This window comes from Fundulus heteroclitus, chromosome 15, assembly GCF_011125445.2.
Source record: "Fundulus heteroclitus isolate FHET01 chromosome 15, MU-UCD_Fhet_4.1, whole genome shotgun sequence".
Lineage (NCBI taxonomy): Eukaryota > Metazoa > Chordata > Actinopteri > Cyprinodontiformes > Fundulidae > Fundulus > Fundulus heteroclitus.
In genome coordinates this window covers 23778351-23803571 of record NC_046375.1, presented here as the reverse complement: position 1 = coordinate 23803571, position 25221 = coordinate 23778351, and the positions used below count along the sequence as shown (strand labels likewise).

The 25221-nt window shown below is 47.3% G+C and overlaps 1 protein-coding gene across 3 annotated transcripts; it reads right to left on the bottom strand.

Moving 5' to 3' along the window:
• Positions 1 to 1868: 1868 nt before the first annotated feature.
• hmbox1b (homeobox containing 1 b) lies at positions 1869 to 23139 on the bottom strand. 3 transcript variants are annotated; one of them, XM_012851894.3, is made up of 11 exons: positions 22890 to 23139; positions 19368 to 20060; positions 11650 to 11735; positions 10610 to 10720; positions 8861 to 9014; positions 8584 to 8666; positions 7118 to 7213; positions 6916 to 7010; positions 6475 to 6558; positions 6347 to 6399; positions 3415 to 3510 (listed from the first exon to the last, which is right to left on the bottom strand). In XM_012851894.3, exons 2-10 carry the CDS (start codon positions 20057 to 20059, stop codon positions 6373 to 6375), a joined length of 1428 nt encoding a protein of 475 aa, XP_012707348.2. In that variant the 5' UTR covers position 20060; positions 22890 to 23139; the 3' UTR covers positions 3415 to 3510; positions 6347 to 6372. The 3 variants fall into 3 exon arrangements, with proteins under 3 accessions (XP_012707346.2, XP_012707347.2, XP_012707348.2); XM_012851892.3 differs by lacking the exon at positions 6347 to 6399 and having other exon boundaries at positions 1869 to 3510; positions 22890 to 23138; XM_012851893.3 differs by lacking the exon at positions 6347 to 6399 and having other exon boundaries at positions 1869 to 3510; positions 6916 to 7007; positions 22890 to 23138.
• Between the last annotated feature and the right edge of the window lie 2082 nt (positions 23140 to 25221).

The window sequence follows — 25221 nt, the reverse complement described above, 5'->3', positions numbered from 1 at the left end:
CTGAACATCTTGTATGTTTAGTCAGTCGGCCCAAGGCAAAGTTAAATAGGCATCTGCTGCTTAAGACCTCCCACGCCTACAGGGGGCAGCCAAGAGCGGAGGAATTTTCTGAAGTCGTGGTGAAATTCTTTTTGTACTGATGATCTAAGCTATAATTACAAAACAATCCTTTCACAAAAGAGGCTGTATCTAGGCAACCTGTAAAGATGTAAGCTAAATGCATGTGCATTGGGCTGGCTACGTCAGCAGATAGCCCAACTAACTACCCAGCGTGTTAGACTTGTGTGACTCCATAGAGGGCAAAGCAGCAAAAAAATAGACCATTTTTGCACAAGCTAACAAATTACAACTGGATTTAGCTGAAGTGTGCATAGTAATAGTTAAGTTTATGAATCAAAACCATAACCATTAAATGTTTTAGCAGCTGTAGGTGTTGCTTCTCTGTATAAAATAACAGCAGTTAGGTGATGTCGTAGATTTTAGTTTAAATACCGTTCCAAGGTATTTTTTTTACACATGGTTATAGTGTGAGAATGTTTCAAGCCTAGTGCAAGGAATATAAATACAGAACAAACTAAGGTACTAAAAACCCAGTTATTAGGGAAAATTATAGGCTTTGCCAGAAAAAGTCTGAGCCCTAGAAGCTACAACAATTTTTTATAAATGCTAGATGTAGAATACAGAAACATGGGAGGATATGTGTGAATATTAGTTTAGCAGTGGTTACTGACGGAGGTTCTGTTTAGAGCCCATTAGAGCCTTGGATCGGCTCTGCGTTCAAACTATTTTAATACTAGATAAAATATCCAGATTTACACATCTTGTTTTCTTTAGAACTACAGTTCATGGCAAATAATGGGGCCTACAGGCCTGATACTATCAAAGCAATCAAAATGATTCAGTGAGCCATGGCTGATTAACAGCTGGAAAGTGATATTGTGTTCTACAATCCTCTAAATGTAGCCAATGACATTCTGTAGGCTTGTGAAAAACTGTAGTGTCTATAACGCTAAAAATGGGTTGCCAAGTTTAATCTGGGCAGAGAGGGTGAGAACTGGAGGAAAATCTGAAGTCTCCCTTAAGAGGAGTGAGTTGACAACCATGTGTAACCTTGAACATTTTCCCCCGAAATAAGGATATTGTTAATATGAGGGCTGCTCAGTTGTTGACACTGTTGCCTTGCAGCAAGAAGGTCCTGGGTTCAAATCCTGGTCTAGGGTCTTTCTGCAGGGGTTCTGTCCAGCTTCCTCCAAAACATGACTTAGGTTAATTGTTCTCTCCAAATTACCCTTGACCTGTCCAGGTGGACCCCACCTCTTGTCCAATGGCCACTGGATAAGCACTGACAGAACCATTTAGGGTTTAGCACTAGAGGCATGATCCATTGGCCTAACCTCTCAAACTTGATGACTGGGTCCAGTAAAACCCAAGCAGTCTCGCCAATTTAACTTTTATCCTCGAGTGTTTGATGGCCCCATGGTGCAGCTAGCCATGGAGGCTGAGGATTAGCAGGTACTGTGGAGCTGTTCCTGCACTGATTTCTGAGAGCCGATAGACGAGCTGTCATCACAGGACTGTCATCCTGATGAGTAGGAGCCTTTGCAGAGCTTCCTGTCCTTGAGTGGCTAGCCAAACCAAATATTTAACAGGCACCAACGGCACTTTTTGGACAATGCTAGGCCAGCAGTGTTCCCTGATTTGGGTTGAAACAAATCCACAGCATTCGGACATAGCAGCAGTAATGATCTTTTGATTTAACCCGTCGCAAAAGGTTTGCATCAAAGCTAAAGGGCTGCGTGACAATTTGCCAAAACAGAATACATCCTAAGCACAGAAGAAGCTGGGCTCATCTAAGCACTTTTTTTTTTTTTAGAAGCTGATGGTTTTGGAGAACTTTCATTCAGGACGAAAAGAAACCAAGCCACTTTAAGTGTCCTTGATTCCCTTCGTTGCTTCCCTTTGAGGTTACTTATAGGTGAAATAAAGAAAAGTTTCTATAGTACTTTGATATTCATCTCCAGTGTGGATTCAGTCTAATTTGATACCTGTTGTGTGTATATATAAAAAAAAAAAAGCACATTGCTTACATTATTATTATAAAGAGGCAGCGTCACAGAAGTAGTAAATAGCTTAGGGGTATAATATGGGAGCCTGCAAATACCTACCATAACTGATACAGGCCTGCTGTAGTGTCAGGCCTACAATGGCCTGAGAGGCTTCACTGAACATGAAGAAGAACAGAAACCTACACCAAAGGAGTTAGCAGCGATCCCTTTGGATTCACTTAAAACACCTCTCAGATCTCAGCACAGAGCCACCTCCTTTGGCATGGATGATCTGGAAAATTGTTCCCTTATTGGACAGCTCAGGGAGGTTGACTTTCTCCTCAATGGCTGAGGGGAGGTTAGCATAAAAGTAAAAAAAAAAACAAACAGCTAATCTCGTGGCTAAAAGAAAGGAAGGGAAAACAGCTGCTGTTGGATAGAAACGTCAACGTTGACCCCCACCTGTGCAGATAGCTGTTTTGTTTGTGCGCTTTGGACCGGTCGCCAAAAAAAAAAAAAAAAAAAAAAAAAACAGCTGTCTATGTGAAGTTAAGGCTACTTCTTTTCAACGGACGCTTTTGCAACGTTGGTTTGATCCGATGTGGCGCCTCGACTGTAGGGAAAAGAAAAGCAGAGGAACGGCGACTGGACCGCCGTGAGTTCCCGTGTCATTCGTGCCGACCGCCTGGCGGCCCGAGAGTTAAGAGGAGGAAGCTCTCGTCGGCGGCGTTCCCCGAGCGGACGGCTACAGGCTCCTCTTCGGCGCCGCGAAGAGGAGAATCTGAGGGTGTAGGTCATTAGGCAGGTAGCATGTCATGAGGTGAGGGTGACTGAGAACCATTAGAAGCTTATACGTATATTCATTATATACACAGTGCGTCATTTTTTTTTCTTTTTTTTCTGAGGTCGAGGTGAGAGACTGAGGATGGGCTCAGAAGACCAGGCTGCTGAGGGAAGGAAGAGGAGGGACAACTGAAGAGGTATCCTGTGCTGGAAAGGGAGAGGAGTTCCTGGGAGACCCGGTCCCAGAGAGGAGCCACCGTCAGGTGGGAGGTTGACCACTGGCTGGCCTTTCACAACGCCTACAGTAACCATGTCCACCAGCAGCGTCAATAGATTGAGGAAAATGGGGTGGGGAGGTAATTACTGTTTACACGGATGCCCTGGGAGGAGGGGAGCAGATTCTGAAGGTTTTTACTAAGTAGGATTATTTTGGTCTTTTTAAACCCCACCCACCCATTTCACCATTTTTATAACCCGCTTCACCCCCCCCGTCTGGACTGCACTTTGATCCCTCACTCCTTCCCAGTTCCTGAGCTGTTCATTCGTCCTCCAGGGACTCCGTCTTGATGTCGTTGGGCACACCTCCGGTTCTGGAAAGCGCCAAGATGGTGTGGTTGACGGCGGCCATCTCCACGGCCAGAGAGATGGGGTCCTGGTGCTCGTTGTGAGCTGCGCTGTCGTCCTGCCAGAAGGAAAAGGAGAAGAAGAAGAATCTCCTTTAGGCAAACTTTAGAGCACAAAGTACAGTTTCAGTGTCATGACGAGGATATCTGATCAGAAACACACTTCATGTGCCGCTCTACTTTGCTAAGGACTTGAATAAATCCTTAATGAGCACAACAGGCCCTCCACACTGCGTCCCTCCCAGAAACCCCATGCCCTGCACTTATACCTCTTTAACTTTAGTATTTTGTCATTACAAACCCAACAATGTATTTCACTGGGATTGAACGAGACAGACCATCCAAAAACAGAGCAAAAGCAGGAAGTAGAAGGAAAACGACACACTGTGTTCGTTCAGATGAAGAGTTGAAAACTGTGGCACGCCTAGAAACTGAAACGTTGGTGCGCTCGTGGCGCAGCGGACAGCGCGACCCAGTGTTGTAGTACTCGAGTCCGAGACTCGAACTCGAGTCCGAGTCATTAGCTAAATTTAGAGACTCGTGACTTGACTTGGACTTGAGCTTTATATCATTAGGCTATAATTTTAATATGTCATTAGAATATTATTTGGTGTATGATTTTAATATCTAAATTATTAGTGCAATGGAATGTTACTGCTTCATGTCATACATCACACGTCACGGCATGTTCCTACAACGAACGTAAATTTTCACTGCAGCATGCCTGGAGGCGAGATGAGTGCCCCGAAGATTGTCCGTTTCGCGTTTAAGGATTTCACCTGCATTGGCAGAAAATGGAGTGCAAAATGCTCCATATGTAATCAATAAGGACTCGACTTGGATCAATAGTGACTCGACTCGGACTTGACTCGGATGAGTAGTGGACTTGACTCGGACTCGACTCAGATTTTTTTTTTATGACTTGGACTTGACTCGGACTTGAACACAGGAGACTCGAACCTGGACTCGAACACTGGCGCGACCCATGTTTGGAGGCCTTAGTCCTCGACGCGGTCGACCCGGGTTCGAGTCCGACCCGCGGTCCTTTGCTGCATGTCTCTTCCCTTCTTCCACCCCCTTCCTTTCAGTCTACTGTCAATAAAAGCGAGCCACTAGAAGCCGCAAAAAACGAAAAAATAAAAATAAAAACAAAGAAACTGAAACGTTCACCCGTTCAGTTGTTATGACGCGCGTTTACTGCTTTTTGTTAGCAGTCACCACAGACAACGTTAGTACCCCCAGCTACTCGCTACAGCAGTCCACACCAAAGCACTGCAAAAATGGCCGCAAATGACGACCAGTGGAGCTTGAAGTTCTACCCGCCTGCTTTTGAGCAGCGCGGTGCTCAGTGGTGTCCGGTTCCCAGGGAGCTAGGTGTTAATCTATTAAAAGCAGCAAGGTCCCAATAAGGCCACCTGGCAGAAGCGTTTAGTGTAACAAATGTTGCTAAATGCGCTACCTGATAGTCAACACCACCTGCAATGCCAGCTGGCAGTGTCGATGTGAGTACCGACTGTTTTAAAAGCCCTCAACCGTAAAATGTAAAGCTCGGATTTGAACTCCGATTCAGACAGCAGGTAGCTGTCTACAAGTCAGGCAGTCTTGTAGACAGCTCAGGGGTCCCTTCAGGTAGTGACACAGTGTACCGTAATGCTCTGAATATCCATTGAGTGGAGTGGCTTCGTTGCTAACTAAAGTCGTAATTACACATTTTTATTAGGGCTGTCAATCAATTTAAAAAATTTATCTAATTAATTACATACTCTGTAATTAATTAATCTAAATTAATCTCATATAATTTTTGCTATGAAAGTATTTTAAATATTTAAATTCAAATGATTCAATGAATAATCAGCATTAGATACATTAAAGTTCAAAAACTCTTATTCACATTTCATGCCTTCAGACGTTTTAACATGTGTCGTTGTGGCATATGTGGCACACAGTAACGTAGGGGACACAATGAAAATAAATGAACACTCCTCAATATCAACACTTTACAACAGTAAATTAAATAATCGAAATTAACGCGTTATTTTGACAGCCCTAATTTTTATAGAATTGTGGGTGCATTGTACCACATAAAACCGGCCAATAAGCACAAGTATGCTTATCATATATAAGGCACACCATGGGTTTTTTAAGAAACGTTAAGGATTTTAAGTGCGCCTTGCAGTCTGAAAAATACAGGAATTCCTCATGGACCAGTCTGGTCCTTCAATAACGTATTTAGAGGCTGGAGGAGCAGGTCTTCTTTTCTATGGGTTCCTTTAGTTTTTCTAATCATGATTTATGATACTGTCCTTTATCGAGATGAGCTTTTTAATGAATTAGGTCTTTTTTTTTTTTAATAATGTTTTTTTATTTATCATTGTGATGTTATGGGAGAGGGCAACGTCTATGAGCAGTTCTCTCCCACTGACCGAGGCCAATTTCTCCTGAGGGAGACCCTGACATATTCTAGTATTTTTACATCAGGGGAAGTTTTTCAGCTTTCTTTTTGTTTTTTGTTTTTTAATTTTGCAGAAAATTATGACAAAAAAAAATGGAAACGAACACTAGTTATTGTTTCATTCAGTATCATCTTCATGATGCGTGAGATGCAGTTTGGTTTAGAGCCAGTTAAATAGGCCACAGTTTACCCGTACACAGATCCTGCCTCCGCAGAGTCTAGAACAGTTTGGTTTCCCCATCTCTGAGAGCTTTAGTGTGTTTAAATAAGCAAACAGAAGGCAAGTAGTGTTTGTCCTTTTTGTTGTTGTACTAAACGGCGACCTCTAAAATCAAACTGCGCACCATTACAGCCCTAATCTAGATTTGATTATTTTTTTAGCACCATTCTATTGCAGCTCTGGCTCATTTGAAATTTGACTTGAATCGCTGTATTTCATGTACCTTTTTGTCTTTGAGCCATTCAGGTTTCAGCATTCGTTGCCTCCATCATGCTCCTGTTGTATGAGGACACCAGTGAATCTAGCACTTATCTGCCCATAGCGGCGCGTCACAGTCCGTCTCTCTGTTACCTGTGTGGGTGAGGTGGGCTCCAGTCGGTAAAGGCCAAAAGGTCGGCTGAGAGATCTCTTGTCGAAATACGGGAGATCGCAGGCCTGAACGAGGGGGACAAAAAAAAAACAAAAAAAAACCGCCTCAGTTTTGTTTCCATCTGTTACAACAAAGGGCGACTTTTTAATGAGGCCAATGCATCAGATTGAAGCAAGTGTGCTTTTTCTATATTTAGTGGAAGCTGACTACAGAGTTTCACAAGGTAAGCAGCAGCTGAAACGCTGCAGCTCATCTTTATATAGTCAAGCACGAGCGCACGGCTCTCTACCAGGCACACAATCAGCGGAGACTTACCAAATACGCCTGCACTGATCTACATGTAAGAGCTTCTGCAGCTCCCCCAACAACTGCTCAGCTGTGTGTGTGTGTGTGTGTGTGTGTGTGTGTGTGTGTGTGTGTACCTGCTCTGAGAAGTCGTTCCCGTCAACGTCGTCACTGTTGGAGTGTCCACCTGGACTCTGGACGTCTATCCCATGGCTCTCCAGGATTGTTGCTTCTTGGAGGAAGAGGAGGGGATTACCGGTTTTATGGTGGCGATCCGGTTGGTCACACGTCAGGCATTTCATTTTCATCATGGCGTCATGTAAAACACACATGCCTTACCAATATTAGCTCGTCTCTTGATCTCTTTGCGGCGGTTGGCGAACCAGTTGTACACCTTCAGGGAGGTCACCCGCTCCAGATCAGACAGCTTCTTCCCTACGGAGGAACACAGAAAACTCAGGAGTCGTGGCCTTGCTTCAACGCGTCTCCTCCTAACCGATGGAAAATTGTTCTGACTCCGGCGTTTTAGGTACAGAGTGTTGCTGGCAGCCGTGTAGAATTTCAGACTCAGTCGGGTCACCATTTTTTGACGCGCTGCAGTCTGAGAACAAACACTGCAGTAGATGTGATGCCCTTACCTCAGTGTAGCCTAATTCATCAGTACCCCTGGTACAGATGTACTCAACGCCTTCAAACAAAATCGATCTTATGGCATGTTCAATAACCTCCTGCTGGATCATTTAGAAATATACCGCCTCTAATTGAAACATTTATTGGGCTAATCTTGTGTTAAGAAGTAATTTCTTTTTAACAGAAATCGCAGGTGGTGCATTTTTGGTACTCCTAATGCTCCCTTTTAAAACTAAAGCATTTATTCTTTAATTTGCAACTGACTTCACACAGAGTTTTTAGGAATCTCTCATTTGCGATCCACGACTGGCATGATGTGACCGAGGCCTGTTTCTTTTAGCCCCTCTTCAAAATTGAAAAGACAAGAGCACATGCTATGGGCTGCACAGTGAAACAGTGGGTAGCGCTGTTGCTCTGGGTCTTTCTGCATGGACTTTGCATGTTCTCCATGTGCATGTGTGGGTTCTCTCCGGGCACTCTGGCTTCCTCCCACAGTCCAAAAACACTGTTAGGTTAATTGGCCTCTCTAAATTCTCCTTAGGTGTGAGTGTGTGAGAATGGTTGTTTGTCCTGTCTCTGTGTTGCCCTGTGACAGACTGGCGACCTGTCCAGGGTGTACCCCGCCTCTTGCCCAGTAAATGCTGGAGATGTAGAACATAACTAGTACATAACCAGTGCCAATGGCCTCTTGGCAGCCTCTCTGGTCAGTTCCCAGGCCAACGTTTTGTCATTCATGACCCTCTTCACTGTGTCATGGTACAGCTTTATTTTACCGTTCTCCTGACTGACACCTTTGGACAATAATATCCTTCAAATACAGACCCGCTATTACTGAGCTAAAGGACACGCATAGAAAAGTCAGAGGACTGCTAAGTCGGCTGAGCTTTACTTCAGATGAATCCGAATTGATGGAAGGTGTGAACTGAAGGCAACGGGGATGTGAATCAGTAGTTGCTTCAACAAAGTGTTAGCTTAACGGCGTGCACAGCTGTGTTACTTCCATCTGGATCAGCCAGGACACATGGCGATACCAGGTGTGAACCGGGCCACAGGCAGTAGATAAATGGGAAGCGTTTCACATAAGATGCACCGATATTTGCATTAAACTGCACTTCAGCAGCATTTGAAGCCGTTTAACGTCAGTTCTTCAGGGGTAACTTGGTAATGGCGTTTACCTGGTTTCTGAATAACAGCGTTGCAGGCGTTTGCTATCTCCTCTCTTTTGGCTTCATCTGGGTACTGGTTGTCATTGAAGTAGCTGCAGATAACACAACGGACACAGAGATTAATTTCATTTCACAACACAAGGACAATGTCAACAAGCCGGTGGATATTGCAGATGCTGAAAGCTGTGGGGCTTTGTTTCATCGCTGTCCAGACTGCCTTTCCTCCTGGAGGAAATAAGCACACGGTTATGAAAACAAGCAAACCCTGCCTCCCTCCCCTCCTCACCTCTCCATCACCGCCAGGCACTCTTTTCTCCAAGTGAAGCGGCTTCCGCGACGCAGCCGGAAGGTCCCGGGAGCGGTGCTGAGGGGCGGTGGGGTTTGCCTCCACTCCATCTCCTCCAGAGGCAGCGGGGCTGGTCGCATGTTCAGAGTCGCACCTGGATCAAGAGAACCGCTGATCAGTTACAACGGAGCGCACTTTGCAGAGAGGGGAGCCGCAGGCTGTCTGCAGGTGTGCTTGTGGTCAGGAGGCACAAACTGAAACAGAGCTGGTTGGGTAGCAGGAGCGGCGCTCAGGGAGCACACTTTCTCCCTCGGGAAGGAGTTCTGAGGAATGTGTCTCTAACCAAAACTACAACAGGGACACCAACCATATCAACAGTTGGATTCATCCTCATAAACGGATGATGGCTGCATCACTGAGGGGTCTGATCAGGTCATACAACAAAGACCGTCAGGCTCTGGGCATCGGTGCTTTTGGGTAGCTCAAAATCTAAGCTGATCTGAGTTAGAACCAGACATTAGACAAAATACTCAGACTGATGGGAACCCAGGAGCCCAGCATTAAGCCTTTGATTTTACTCAGACCAAAGGTCCAGCTGACTCCCAGAAGTCTCACCAAGCACGTCCTGTTGAGTGTTAAAATGGCCAGTGTGTGACGCTGCTGAAACAATAGTTTAAAATATGTTCTGTATCATGATCTAGTTGCTTCAACTCAAAGCAGAAAAACAATTATTCATAAGGCTGCTATATTATTAGAACATCTTGTACATTAATGTCATCTGTAAAATCTGATATTTGGATACAAAGACTTTGGGAATAGAGAATAAACGGCCTCTAAGCTTAGTTCAAGGTGGGTATTTCTTTATGTACCCAAAGGCAGAGTGTAGTCATCGTATTTCAGCCAGCTGACCGGCTGAGCGCATCATCAATAAACATCTAGTCATTCTTTGGCATCTCTTAAAAAAGGACTTTAACCCCAGAGGAACTGTACGATGTAAAAGTTTAGTGCTTTGAAACGACAACATTTTAAAACCTTGGTAAGACTTTACGGCAGAAATCTGTCCATGCATTAAGCTGCTGTCAGCTTCCCCATCTTGCCATTTATCTTGATCAAAGGTTGTTTAAATCTTCGAACAACCGGGGTGTAGAATTCACAGCTGACAGGGTACATTGCTTTAGCCATAATAAAGTTGATTTTATTCCACATTTAAGGGTCGACTGACGCCTCTGGGTTTAATGCTCTACCAGTTCCCCCAAATGGTCAATATTATAAGTAGCCAAGTCAGTCAGAAAACAAGTTCAAGTATTCAGCATCTGGAGGCGAGGGGAACTTCGTCAGCGCAGAGAGAGCATCTGCATGGCATAGTAGGAGATTAAAATGTAATTTCCAGGTTATTGCTGCGAAGTATATGGCGTCTCTCTGGCGTCTTCCAATGCACACAAATGTCCCTAAATAGATAATTGCACATGTGATGTGGCGGACCGGCGCCTATGCATGATAAAAATAGCATAGCTGCATAGGCTACAATATCAAATGAATAGGGCACCCGCCTCCCCACACTGGTCTTATAAAGCAAGGCAAGTGATGGAGTTTAGGTTGAGAACTTGATTTTAAGTCAAGTGATTTGAAGCAAATCTGGAGACAAACTCCACATCCACCATGAAGACACCTTTCCTCCTCAACCTCTCTTCATGCGACTGATCTGAGATCTGCACCATTCTTCTTAAGCTCTTATGAAGTTCCCTGTACCTGGTGTGGTTTTCTCCAGGATGTACCAGCGGTAAAAAGCCCTCTTCTTCTGCTCGCTCAGGTCAGAGCCGTGCTGCAGCAGCCAATGGGAGATCCTGCTCTGGCTGATGCCTGGAAAGCAAAGCAGCCGCACATTGAATTACAGCGAGCGGACATTGAGCAACGTTGTGCAGGTGATTATAAAGGAAGCCCCAGGAGGCACCGAGGAGGATATGAGCGAGGGCGGAGTAGTTTCTACTGTCTTAGCTTTCGTTTCACTCAGTCTCCAATCACAGAGACAGAGCTCGACTTCGCCACTCATTTACAGAGAACACCTCTGACTTCAAATCCTGTAATTTAGTTCAGATTCTAGCTCCCAGTCAAATTCTATATGAATGTTAATCTGCAACCGTATATGAGCGGCTGATGGGGCTTCAGATAAAGGTGGAGGAGCTGTTGAAACAGCGGTGATGGATGAGACAGTTTTCCCTCAGGCAACGTGAATGAATTCCTATTTTCCTTCACTTAATAACATCTCTACTCGTTACTGCAACTCAAATCCGTTCAGGTGTAACAATCTGCTGGTTCGGTGACTAATTGGTGGCTCAAACCCAGCCAAGGACACCCTGTCCCGGGTCAGTGGGGGCACACACATTTCCTCCATACATGGGTTTCCTCCAGGTGTTCTGGCTCCCACACAGTCATAAATACAGTTATAAACCAGCCTCATGTTTGAGCGTGGGCCTAAACGGACCAGTGACCTGGTTTAGGCCGCCCCCCACTCTTGCCCAACATGACCAGGACCAGCAGGTAGAGACAATGGAGGGATAGAAATGCCCCGTTTTATTTCCGTTAACACAATACAGAAGAGATGTGAGAAAACCAGGACCATCTAAACAGTTGAATGATTCTTTGGATTCTAGATCTCAATAAAGCAGCAAGTACTGGAGCCCATTGCGCCTCCCTTCCCTTTCCCAGTAAACCTCAAAGCACTTGTGTGGCGGACGACGAGGAGAACAAAGCTCATCGATGTGGTAAGCGGGGGTTCATGTGCTACTGACCAGTAACTTGAGCCACGACGGCCTGAGAGATCCTCCTGTTCCCCAGGAAAGCTTTGATCTCTTCTTTCACCAGACTGCTGTCCCTCCTGCAAACACAGAGCGACACGTTCATTAAAAAGAAGACTGGAACAGAACACTAAAAAAAGCAGCAATAGCAGAAAAGTCCATGTTTGAAGCTATGTAAAATGAAAGCGCTGATGTTTTTTTGCCCCCTTTTAAAGGAGCTATAAGTCATACTGACACCTTGTGGCTGAAATTGGTACAACAGCTTGCCAATCACAACAATCTGCGTAGTGCAATTCAAAGGGGGCTGTTCGTCAAGCTAATAAAAGCTAGCGTAAGCTAATGTGGTTCAGGAGGTCTATAGCTGATACATGTTCAGGAACTTTAGTTACTTTTCTATGTTGCTCTAACATCCGTGTCGTACTGACCATTACGCTCATAAATATGAGCGTAATGGTCTAATTACCCTGGGAAATCTCATTAGATTCACTGAGGAACCAGGAAGTAAACACAGGCTACACTGAACCGAAGTAGTTCCGGACCATACCTCTAGGTTTGAAAGGAGAAAAACGTGACTAAGACATTATTGATGGAGAGGACCAATTGTTTATAGGGAATGTTATTTCCATCCTGGTTGACAAATGAGAAGGATTTAGGTTGATTTTATAGTAAATACCTTATTGCCCCCTCAAAAATCATAAAGAAAATGACAAATGGCTTAACATCTGCATTTGCATTTACACCCTTTAGCTTAACATCGCTAAATAAAAAGGTCCTTCTTAGTGCATTTTATTCTCTGTACATCTCCGGATGTTCTGTTTCTGACCTCAGACATTTACTAGAGAACAACCAGCATCATGGAGACCAAGGAACCCAGCAGACAGGTCAGGGAGGAAGATGTTTAAAGCAGGGTTAGAGTAGAAAACAACGTCCCAAGCTTAGAACTACTCACACAGCTCCGTTCTACCCATCATCAGCAATTTCCCTCTGGGATTATTAAAGTATTTCTGATTCTGATTCTGATCATCTGAACATGAGCAGGGGATGGACCGACGAGTGTTAACACACCACAACACTCCTCCATGGTAACCAACTGGCCTGGCAACTGCAGCGTTCATCAGAGAAGCAGCCACAAGGCTGATGGTAACTCTGGAGGAGCTGCAGAGAACGGGTGGAACAGCCAGGTTTAGTTCAAAGCATGTCCAATGCGTTCAAATGGCCCAGTCAAAGTCTGGACCTGAACCCCACTGAAAATGCTGCAGGTGTTCACAGATCAAACCCACCCGAGTCACTCAATAATGTGATTATAATGTAAACAGGGGTGTGAATACTTGGCAACATGGCAGCCATTCACCGTTAAACCCTCCCTCTTTGTTCAGTGCTGCATTCTGACAGCTTCACCAGCGGGATTTTTTTTTTTTAACTCATTTGCCGGCAACATGAACACGCAGCCGCTTTGGAAATGGAGTCACCGTTAATTTCTATACATCTTCATGGGGGCATGTTTTCACAGAGTCCGTCTTTTTAAAAGGGAAATAATTAAAAACAGGCACAGACTTGCAGCTAGGGAGGACTGCCACGGCCCGATTCCCTTGGGGAGCAGAACGCGTTCGCCGTTTGGTGCATTTCTCCATCAAAAAACGCGTATAAAGCCAACGCTTCCCTCAGGAGAAGCCCCCGCCCAGCTTCGGCAGCAGCCGGGGCGAGCGGTGGCCCACCCTCTCTCGGTCCTGAGCGCTCTGTCGGCACATTTCTGGAAGGAGAATGCGTCACGGCTCTTGACATCCAGCATCGATATCCTCCACATCATCCTCTTGTGGTGCGGCTAAAATTAGCGCTTGGATAACGCTGCTTGTATCGACACCAGCAAATCAATGAGGCGCAAGCTGCTGTACAAGACGGGGGTGTGGGTGGGGGGTGCCAACTCAAAGGCCGAAACCCTGCAGAGGAGGAAATGTGCAGTTTAAGGAGAGAGAGGAAAGAGAAGGGCGCCGTGGCGATGCTGACAAGTTAACCCCCCTCCTCTGCTCGGTGTGATGCTGAGAAGACACTACTTAACCTCTGGATTCGTCTCTACACGACGTGTAACCTAACGCAGAGCTGAACCGACGGCGGGACGGACCGGCCGGGCTGCAGCCCGCGTGAGCAGGAGGAGGGGACCGTGCGAAGCGCTCAGAGGGAAGCAGGAGACGGCCGACACGTGCGCCCTGATAGATGAGGAGCGCTGAAGCCGTCAGACTAATGGGCCTGATTAACCACTCACTGCGTCATGTGATCTTACCAAACGGGATTTCATGCATTGCTCCCACCCCGCTAGGTGCGGGCCACCCTCCTGCCTCGTGAGACCCGCAGCTTTTGTGTTTGTTCCCCCCCCCTCCTCGGCCGCACAAAAGCCTAACCAGGACCGTTAAATAACAACTTTGCTGCTCGTGTCTCCCGTCTCTCTTTGAAGCTCAAACCTGGGACCATTCAGAATGCGTTCGGACTTGTTTCGCTAATATTTAATTGGCGCTGCTGCTTCAAGACTGTACTTGCAATGTGGCTGAACTTTCTCAGAGAACCTGGAGCTTGTCAAACTGTAACTACATGACCTAGATGGGCCTCACAGGAGCTACGGCTGACGGTAAGGCGGCTCCTCCGGCCGCTGGCACCTAGTTTCTGGTGACAGGAATCGAGACGTCTGCCAAGAGCCATCCACCTCGGCTCGCCAGACTTCATACCGCCAGAACCTTTTCATCTTACAACCGCTGACTATGCATTCTTTGGGGATTTCTGTGATAAACCAACACATCTTAATGTGTTAAAGGTTTTCACGATAGCGTCAAGACCTGAAAGCTTTGCTCTGCATTTCTAGTCCAAACCCCTGAACTCCGGTACGCCAACATCCAACACCAACCAACGGCCCTCGGGCGTCGCCTAGAGTCCAACTCTCTAATTTCATCTCTGCAAACTAAAATGGAATTACGTCTTTAAGCTGTTTGCGTTTTGCCAAAAGCCAGGGGAAGCCAAGCGCAAAGACCAACACATGAGGAAGAAGGCGCTCTGGTCGCCCTGCACACACCATCCTCACGGGCAACAATGGTGGAGGCAGCATCGTGGTGAGGGGATGTTTAGCCAGAGCTGGAAACGGGCCACAGACGACCAGAGACCTTCCAGCAGGACAATGACCCCAAACATACAGTCAGAACTGGAAGGGCATGGTTTAGAGATCAAAGCGTGTTCTGCTGGAATGGCCCAGTCAAAGTACCGGCTGAAACCCCAATGAGATTCTGTGCTCAGATGCATTCTGATGGAGTTTGTCTTAAGATTTGAAAAGCTGGTAGAGACACACTTCTCAGATTTTTGTGAAAAAAACAAAAAAACAAAACAAAACATCCTTTTCTTCCCACTTCCCAATAAACAGCACAGTGTTGACATGTTATAGCAAAAACGACAGTAAAATACTCACTTTTAAGACATTTAAGCTGAACAAACACCTTAGCGAGACATCGTCTTGTTGAGCCTGAGATCAAAAACTTCTTCATTATAAAAAGAGAGACAATCACAATAATATAAAACGAGAGCCCCCCCGCCCCCCCCCCCCTCCCAAGGGGGTCCTTCAACAAAATTAGGTTCACAAATTGGACTTTTCACTACCCACAGTTTGACAGACAGAAGAGCCGTGTGACTTCCAGTACAGGACACACTCCTGTCATCTGCAGGAATACTCAGACGCATCAGAGACGGACAGGAAGCTGAGTGCAGGGAGCTCTGTGGCCTGAATGAAGGAGACGGCTGTAGATTTCAGGAGCAACGTGAATAAGACCTGCACTATCACCACCCTGGGAGAAGACGTGGAGGAGGAGTATAAATACGTCGGTGGACAAACCGGACCGGAGACGCAGCTGTGAAGCTTTCTATCAGAAGGGTCAGAGCAGACGCTGCTGCTGCAGAAAGCTGATGGTTCTGTTCTAGAGACTCATCTAGAACCCCTACAGATGACTCTGCAGAGACGGATTCTTCATAAAATGAGGACCATTATGGACAACCCTGAGCCTCCTCTTCATCAGACTGTCGTACAACAGAGTGTGTCCAGTCAGAGGTTTCTCCAGATCAGCTGTAAGACGGACCGTTACAGGAGATCCTTCCTGCTGCAGCATCACCATCTACAACAACTCCATGAAGAAACCAGCATAAGTTACACTGCAAAAACGGATCTAAAAATAAGTAAAATGTTCTTAAAGTTAGTGTATTTATCCTTGATTTGAGCAGGTAAATAAGATTATCTGCCAATGGAATGAGTATTTTGACCCCTAAAATAAGATAATTAGACATCCTGCGCTTGAAATAAGATGATTGAGATGAATTGTTCCTATTTTAAGTGCAAAATTCTTATTCCATTGGCAAATCATCTTATTTATCAGCTCAATTCAAGGACAAATACACAAATTTTAAGAACATTTTACTTATTTCTAGTTCTGTTTTTGCAGTGTAGGGTTATCCCTCAGGGTTTCAGCTATTCTTTAGAATAATTCTCTATAAAAGCAAAATCTGGAAATAAAAGCCTGTCTGTAGCCTTTTATATGACTTGATGACAGACTAAAGAAAACCACAGCGTTTGCAGCCAATAAGCAGAACGCGGCTCGCTCCACTTGGTTCGCTCTCTTTAGTCGATGCTGGTTCCAGTCTTTGGTTTTAGAACGAAAACTGTCTTGTTGTAACCAAGCCTGGCCAAACTACAGCAGGATGGCAGCGAGAGATTCAGAATAAACACCTCGCCTCACAAAGCAGACCACAGAGACGGCACCAGAGGTCAGCCTGGGAGACGACCCTGGGAGCATGAGGGCCTCCGTTCACGCCACGCGTCTAACTCAGGGCTTTCCAACGTCATTCTCCTCACCGCGCTTGGTGGCCAGATCCGCTCTGCTCCCTTTCCAGCCTGGATGGTCACAGTTCCAGTAGTTTCAAGCTTCCCACTCTTTGCTCCCACTGCCTCAAAGCCAAAACACATAAACTTATGCCCCGTTTCCACTACCCCTTTTTAACCGTGCCGAGAACGGTCCGAGCTCGGTAACCCAGAAAACTATCGAATGTAAATGGAACGCAATCTGAACTGAACCGAGCCAGACACAACCGGACCGCGCTAAATCTAGACCAGTTCAATGGGTGGGCTCGGCCCGGTTTTTCCCTGGCTCGGTTCTCTGATAACAAAGATCGCATGAGCAGGCTGCGTCATCTCCTTACAGTCAGCTGACTAGTTTCACGGTTTTAGACATTCATAATAATACTAGCTTCCCTACCGTGCCACACGATTTCCAGAGATGATTCTGCTTAGCAGCGTGATGAAGCTCAGCGTCTGTCGTTGTTTCCTGCGTCTGTAAATCCTGATTAGACGTTCATTTGTCTTATCCACTTCCCAAAAGCCGACTCCGTCAAGTTAATTCACCAAAGGTTGCCGTCTTCCCCTGACTCTCCGCAAACAACGAAGTATCACAATTATAACCAAGCATAACTTCCTGAATGTTACGGGCGCCGCCATTTTTATTTGCTTGAGTCCCTCCTTCAATCCTAGAGAGCAGTAGTACCGCAGATCGTCACTAGGAGGCGAGGAACCGTGCTAGCGTGACGTGTAAACTAAGAACAAAGCTCGGCACGGTTAACTTATCCAAGCTCGGACCGAGCTCAGCATGGATCGGTTTAACAAGGGTAGTGTAAATGGGAATATAGAAACAGCTTCTTCTCCAGAGCTGTGAGGGCAATCGCCCCCTGATGGAAGACTGCAGCCCAGCGCTTTAAAATCACTCCACTGTCACTAGCCCGTCATACGTTACAATCACCTTAATGTTACTGCCACGGCACACTGTCCTCTCAGAATATCTAGATGCACATTTCTGTAAACCAAGCCTCAGGTCGTCATTGTTCAATAATCACCTTATTACCTCATTATCTGTTATCTGTGACTCTGCTGAATGCTAAAAAAAGATCTAATATTCTTGATTCCTGAGATGCTAGGAGCCATTTTCTGAATCACGATGGCCCAACGTCTCCCTTACTTGAACGGCGTCTTCGCATCGTTCTGGACCTCTGAGTCGCGTCCTTTTAGCAAGGACCCGGTTTAGACGATTTAAAGGCATACTATGCAACATTTTTCAGTTAATTAATGTGTTCCATACCATTTTGGATGATTAAATGAGTCATTTCAGGTCGAACAAAGGTTTTCTCAGCCGCCCTGGGGGTCTGTGGGGGAAATACCGCACTTGCAATTGCAAGAGCTTCGGCCCGCACTCACAGAAGTCTCGCTTTACGGCGAGAACTCCATGTGTTTTTACCCTGCCATTTACTATATGCACGCGCGAATCCAACAACAAAGAACCGCGAGGTATTTATTTATTTTTTTTATTATCTTTTTTTTTTTTTTTTTTTTTTTTGAATGTTGGCGAGGCGGTAGCGTGAGTTTGCGAGGCGGCCACCTTGCCAAGATAGCGCTGCGGGAAGCTTGATGTTCATACTTTCACTGTGTTAGTCATTGTTTGTACTGCCGTTTTTTCCACTTTTCGTTGCGTTCGCCTGTCTGCTAAGCTCAAAACAACCGCGCCTGGCTTGTCGGAGAAACCAGAACAGCTGAGCATCTTTATGACAGTGCACTTTTACTTTCGCCCCCTGGGGGGAGCCTCGCTGGAAAATCAACCCCGGTTGCATAGCATACCTTTAAACGGAGTTACGCTTCAGTTCCATTTATTTGAAGGAGATGATGAGCAGCGCTGCCATAATGTGTAGCAAATGAAAAGTTGTTAAAGACTACTGGTAGTGGTCAAGCCGGTTCAGGGGTCACTGCAGGAAGCAGTTCTTCCAGGCATGAAAAGGAGCCGTCTGCCGCGGCCGTGGGACGTTTCCCTGAACCGGTGGCAGGGGAAGTTGACCCGGGGTCGGCTTCTGGAGATAACAGGAAGGCTTCACACGTCGCTGCCGCTCTGGCTTGTTCTTTGGAGGCCTCCAATTCAGCCATGGAACAAGCTGGGCTTGGAAGTGGTGGGAATGTCCAAGTTACACACAGAGACTGCCATTTAAAGTCCCTACTGCTAATCCCGCTAATGGCTAACACCAGATGCTAGTCACAAATAGCAAAACCCAGACACTGCGCCTTCTTGCTCACGCAGGGTGACATCCCTGCTGCTCCTAACAATCACCTCTGGTAGGAAGGCGGGAAATCCATCCGTGCCTTTCTACCAGAGAAATCAAAGTGGGCTCAAAGCAGTTGTTCAGAGTTTAAGCAGAAATCAGGAGCTGCGTCCCCAGATTCAGACCAACACAAATGCCATTCACAGACAGAGCTACCGTGATGCTGAAGCCACTTTTCACTCAGCCGGTTGTCTCGGCCTCGCGTTTAAGAATAAGAAAAGGAACCAAGAGCAGCCGCCCGCCGTCCAGGGTCAGGAGAAAACCCGCTCCCGTCCTTTTCATTATGAACGTTCAAGCTAATAAAGGAGGTGCGGCGGTGCCGAGCCATTCATAATGAAAATGCGCCTGAGGAGAAGGAAATGAGACAGAAACAGGGCCTTTCAGGCTGCTCTCACAAGCACTTTGTGCGTCCTGTTAACACACGACAGCAGCTGCTGCACATCTCTAAAGGACAGCGTGGTTTCTGAGAAACAGGAGAGAAATCTGGTACGGCCAGAGCGACCTCCCTTCATCCCCCCACCACCACCCCCCACTCACCTCATCCCCCCCCCACTCACCTCATCAGCTCCTCCACCTTGTCATCCACGTCCAGGTCTTCCTCCGCCGCCTCGAAGCCGAACGCCCTCGACGCCGCCGCGCTGTTCACCGGGTACCGCGGCGGGGACACCTTCCCGTTGGGCGTGGCGGCCAGACTGTCCCGGCCGTTCTGAGACAGCGCCACCAGCGCCACCGGCGACGGCAGGGCGGCGGAGGGGGGCGGGCGGCCCGGAGGCGGGGAGGTGTCGTAGCTGTTGCTGGGAGACGGCGACAGCCCCCCGCCGCTGTTGAACTGCGTTTGCGTGGCCGTCGAGACTTTGGAGGTGCTGGACGAGGAGGAGGCGGCGAGGGCGGCGCCGGCATGGTCGCCGCCCTCGCCGCCGTTGCTACCGTTGCACGAGCCCGAGGAGGCGGTGGTGGTGGTGGTGGTCGCCGAGGCAGTGGCGTTACTGTTGAAGGATGCGGCGGCTGTGTTGGAGGCAGAGTTGTTGGTGCAGCTGTTTGCCCCGCCCACAAGGTAGGCGGAGGAGGAGGAGGAGGCGGCGGAGGGGCAGGCGCGGCGGCCGAACTTGTCGCCGTGCTCCCGGTCCAGCCGGTCCAGAGTGTCCAGGGCGTGCAGGATCTCCTGCTTGGTCATGCCGGTGCGCCGCAGCCGCTGCAGCAGGTCTATCTGCTCGATGGTGAAGCGCGGCTCCTCGCTGAAGTCAGACATGCTGCGGATGGACAGGAGACACACACACGAGACACGGGGCGGCTGAGAACTGGTTGGGGGGGGGAGAAACGGGACGAGCAGACGGGAAGTTTCACAAACTCAGAGGCAGGATGAGGAGGAAGGCCGGAGGAAGTCAGGGGAAGAAACAGCTGCATCGCAGGGAGACGGGGGGGAGAAGGGTGGAGGAGGAGTTTAAGGAATACCGTCTAAAAGGAGGGGAAAACGGGAGAAAATCCAAGAGAGAAAAAAAAAGCAGCAGATAAGAGAAGAAAGACAAGAGCACGATAAGGAAGTGTGAAACGACAGGGAGGGGCACGGCATAAAAAGCAGCTATTTTGGGGGAAGCAGCAGGCGCAGACTGCCGGAGTCACCTTGACAGCTGATGCTATCTTAACATTCAGACTGGCGTTCTTTAAGAGCCGCTCTATAATCCCCCCGCTGCACGCCACCCACGCTGGATGTTTTTCATAAGCAATTTGCTGTGCTCAAAATCAATGCCTCTGGAAACAGACTGCGGCAGATTTTTCCCTTTCCGGCGCCGGTCGGCCCGGCCCCGTGGCTCCATACGGCGCCTGCTTTAAACGGGGGCCACATGGCCGCTGGCCGAAAAGCATGTGATGGCCTTCATGTCGGTGTTCTCAGAGGTCACTAATGAAATTTAAAATAACGTCTAGCCAAAGTATTCACAGCCCTTTGTATGGGATGGGCTGTGATGAAGCAACAGCGAGTTCTGGAACCACACCTGGTTTCCCCAATGTTGGCGAAAACACTTAAGCTCTGATACTTCTTTTTAGGAGATGGGTTATGGGTCGGAAATGACAGACCCAGGAACTGTTTGCACAGACGAGTTAATGGTCATTTTGTAATGGCGATAGTTTGAACATTTGGTTTCATGGTGCAAACACTGCAGGTGGAAAGTAGCTTCAGCCGCTGAGGCTCCTTCGGCAGATAAAAGATGATCTAAATGCGAGGTTTGGAGCCCCAAACTCAGTTTAAGATAAGCAGGCAACGTTTTTACCAAGTACTTAAAAAGTGCATAAAAAATATTTTTGTTTCACTTTGGGCCTTGTGTCACAAACACTGGTCAGCGAAACAGCAATTAGCAAATTCCACTGGTCATCCATCGCGCTACCAGAACGTCTCACCTCCACACACTGATCATGCCCTCAGGGAAGACCGGCGAGGTTAAAAAAAAAAAAAAAGCCGTTGCTGGAAGAAATCATCGACAGTTTCCGTTAGGGGCCGTCTATAAGAGCGACACGGCTCCGAAGAAACCTGTGGTGTCCGTATCATGCTTGGGGAATCCTCTCCTCCAGTACCAACAGGGAGTATAATGGCTAATGACAAATCTAAGCCCTGCAGACAGATGTCTACAGCAGCTTGAGCTAGTTTGCACCCCTTTATGCTTGGTCCATCACAGTTAAATACGTTAGTTTGTGGGGGTACCACTCACTGCTGTGCAGACATGCATAGATGCTTACTTTGGGAAAACACTGATGGAGTCGGTTCCAAAGCCCAAAGCGAGTTGCTGCAGCTGTAAATCTCTGCAAATAGCTTCTAAAGACTGTAAAGGTTTTCACAGCCTGGCCGGCGGAGCGGCAGAGACGTTATAAAGGGTCACGGTGGCTCGCAGAACGGCGTTCTCTTCAGCACGTTGACCCACGATTCCTTGTTCAGGACGTTTTGTTCTGCTGAATAAATTCCCAAATGTGTGCAAAAAAAAAAAAAAAAAAAAACACCCGTGGATGTTGGATAACTATGCATTCTGATGAAGGATTAACCAGGTTAACTATTCACTTTAGACCAAGCTGGAAAAAACGCGGCAGAGAAAAGAAAAGTTTGAGCTTCATGCAAAAATACTTTTGCTTCGCAGTGAGATATCGGACCGAGCCCTCTGACCTATGCTGCCCACTTTTTAGGGTACGCAACGGAGCTTTTTTCTCTGATTTAAAGTTAGCTTTCATGACCTACTTCTGATCCACAGTGGCAGGTTCTGATTTGGGGGGTCCCTTGGAAGTGGGTCCCTTGGAAGTGGACGAGGATTTATCCCCCCTTTCTTATTTTCTTTAAAATCTAAAAGTTGCAATCCAAAATATCTAAACTGGTAAATCCTGACCAGGATTACTCTACACAGCGCAGAGATTCTGTAAAAACACAGTTTGATCACAATCAGAGCTCACCTAAACTCCCTCGCCCCCCTCCCGAAACTTTCTAGATGCGCCCTTGTTAGGGAGCGATCACGCAAACTTCAACGGGAACAGATCGATGCCTCTGATCTGCTCAGACCGCAGCTCACAGTTCCTGACACATATGCCCGCTGCCTGCGTCACACCTTCCCGGTCCCCTTCCTCCGCTCCGCTCCGCTCCGCTCCGCTCCCAAGCGAACTCGGTTCGCCGTGCCTCCGTCCACCGGCGTGGCCCCCCGGCACTGACAGCGCCGCTGTGTCGCTGAGCACACCGGGGGCTGCAGGCGAGCCGCCCCGGCGGCGACGCCTCGCTCTTCACGCCCTTTGCCCAGAAGCTAAGGGCAGCGTCTCTGTGCCGCACGAGCCGGGAGCAGCAGAACAGCAACCCGGACACATTGCGACACTTTTCGCACACCCCGACTTCACTTCCAATTTCAGCAGTCCTGTTGGCGGACTGGTCCCGGCGGCGGTCCCCTGGCATCCCGGCCGCTGACGCCAAACTCAGCCCGGGTTACTCCGGGGATGCGGAGTGATTAGCATAATGTGCTAGCCGCGCCGTTAGTTAGCAGCTGTCGCTGGCTAGCGAGCGCTTCATATTAATAACATCACTTCCAGTGTCGGAGACGGCAAAGTGCACGACTTACCTCGCTTCAGATCGTCCACTTCACCATTTAACTTTCAAAGTGACGCACAAGGCGACCGGTGTCTTTTGCTGCTGCCGAACAACGACGCAGTTTGATGCCAGTGCCCTGCGCGACCCCTTTTCCAAGGATTTCTAATCAGAGGCGAATTATTTGCCTCTCCGCTTTGTCTGTCTGACAACAGCCATATTGACAACTAACACCTCCGAGGAGCGCAGAGGGAACTGTAGTTTTACTCCCACGAAGGCCTTCAGAAGACGCGGCGGAGCTCCTCGCGCGGAAGACTACAAATCCCTGGAAGGAGCGCGAGGTGGGGGCGCTGATGGCTCGCGGATCCGGAGCTGTCACATCAGAAACAGAGGCGGCGCAGCTTCTCAGTGCGACCGACACCAGGCAGGCACCAACCAGCGGCAGCCAGGAGGACAGCCTCTGGGACTGCAACCCAGCTCCCATACGCCACAAAAATAAATAAATAAAAATAACGGTGGGATGTCTTTCCTTTAGCAAATCATAAAAGGCAAATGGGTACAACTTTACAACAAGGCTCCCCATATGGCTAATATATATTTTAGAAATATGTTAGTAAACACTTAACTCATTCATACATGTTTATTATCCATTAATTAAGGGGAGAAGGAGACAAAACTCACTTGTTTTCTTGCCAATTAGTAAGCCTGATCTGTCCTCTATAGTTCACAGTACACAGGAATACATGTAGAGTGCATTGAAAATACTATGTGTGTCAAAAAAAATCAACAACATAATTTCTACCATATAAAGCAGGGTGCAGGAATGCCTTGCTTTATCTTCTGACAGCAAAGTTGATGGTGGAGCTAAGACAGGGCAATCCTGGAAGAAAACCTCTCAGGTTTCCAAAAGGAAATTGGAGTGCCTTCAAATTTGACCACATTTTATACAGCATTGAAGCAAAAGGGGAGGAGAGAGAGGTCTGCGGCGCATGCTGAAATAATAAAAATAATAAGCCAGCCTTGACCACAAATTCTGCCTCAGACTATCTGATGTCTTGCAAAAGGAAATTTCTCATAAAACAGATAGTACCTGCAGAAAAACAGCATATCTTGCGCAAGTGCTGCTTAAATTTTGTACCATCAAGAAGGAATCGCTAATTTTGTTAAAACAAATGAAAAGTATAGCACTTACAAGGCTGATTTAGAATACAGTGAAATGGACAGAGAAAGGAAAGGTCTTTGCCACACCACTTAAAAAGGGAATTTACAACTACGAATTGTTTTTTTTTTTTTAAGTGCTACAATTTGTAGTTTCTACACTTCCTCCAATTATTGTCTCTGGTGGATCACAGAAAAAAGAAATTCTTCTTCAAAACCCCTATATGATAAGCATTCAGAGCAGTGCTTTTTGCCCTACAGAACAGAAAACGAATTATCGTCACAGATGAAATTACTAGTGAGATCTAAATCGTCTCGCGTTTATCTGATTGTCCTACAGGTGGGAGACAGTCAGCCACACATAAAACACATCTGGGCCGAGCGCTGAATTTTAAAAAGAAAGGAAGAGCGTGATTTTAAAGATAGCTAAAATGGAAGCCAAAAGAACACTGAAGAGCAGCAGGAAAGCTGAATACGGGCGTTTCATAAAGACTCTGACAGACCCGTTACAGACGGGATGAAGACGTGACGCGTCAGAGGACGCACCGTCACGGTACGCTGGCTATGATGGGCTGTAATAAAACGGCCCGTTAAAGCATGGCTGTTGCTTTGGATGCTGGATCCCAGGCTATTAAACTCTTCCACCTTCCGGACCTGAACACAGCCTCCTCTTTTTCACATATTTTCTTTTCATTCAAGTTTCCTTATTGTATATTTTTCCCATCCATCCATCCATCCATCCATCTGTTGTCTTCAGCCTAGCTGAGATCAGGTTGCAGAGGCACAAGTCCGACAGGGAAACCCAGACATCCCTCTGCTCAGCAACATCCCCCGCCTCATTCTGAGAGATCCCAAGGCATTCCCAGGACATATGGGGACATAAAGTCTCTGCAGCGCGTTCCGGTCTTCCACGGGTCTCTTCCCAGTGGGACATACCCAGAATACCTTAGAGGGGAACGGCCCAGGGGGCGTCCGGATCAGATGCTCGAACCACCCCAACTGACTCCTTTAAATGCAGAGAAGCAGCGGCTGGACTTTGAGCTCCTCACCCCATCTCTGAGGGTGAGTCCAGCCACCTCTGAAGGGAGCTCTTTTTGGTATCAGGGATATGGTTCTTTCAGTCTTAATAACCATAAGTGAGGGTCAGAACGTAGATGGTTCATTAGAGCAAGAGATTTGATTATTAGCTTGGTTTCTTCACCACAACA

What these genes read in the sequence shown, in the direction of transcription:
- hmbox1b (XM_012851892.3), bottom strand. Translation starts at nt 20,059, where the DNA reads ATGTCTGACTTCAGCGAGGAGCCGCGCTTCACCATCGAGCAGATAGAC. An exon ending in CGTCGTGGCTCAAGTTACTG is followed by an intron (nt 10,721 to 11,649) that starts GTCAGTAGCACA and finishes TTTGCTTTCCAG; the next exon opens with GCATCAGCCAGAGCAGGATC. An exon ending in CGCTGTTATTCAGAAACCAG is followed by an intron (nt 7,214 to 8,583) that starts GTAAACGCCATT and finishes GTTCCTCCGTAG; the next exon opens with GGAAGAAGCTGTCTGATCTG.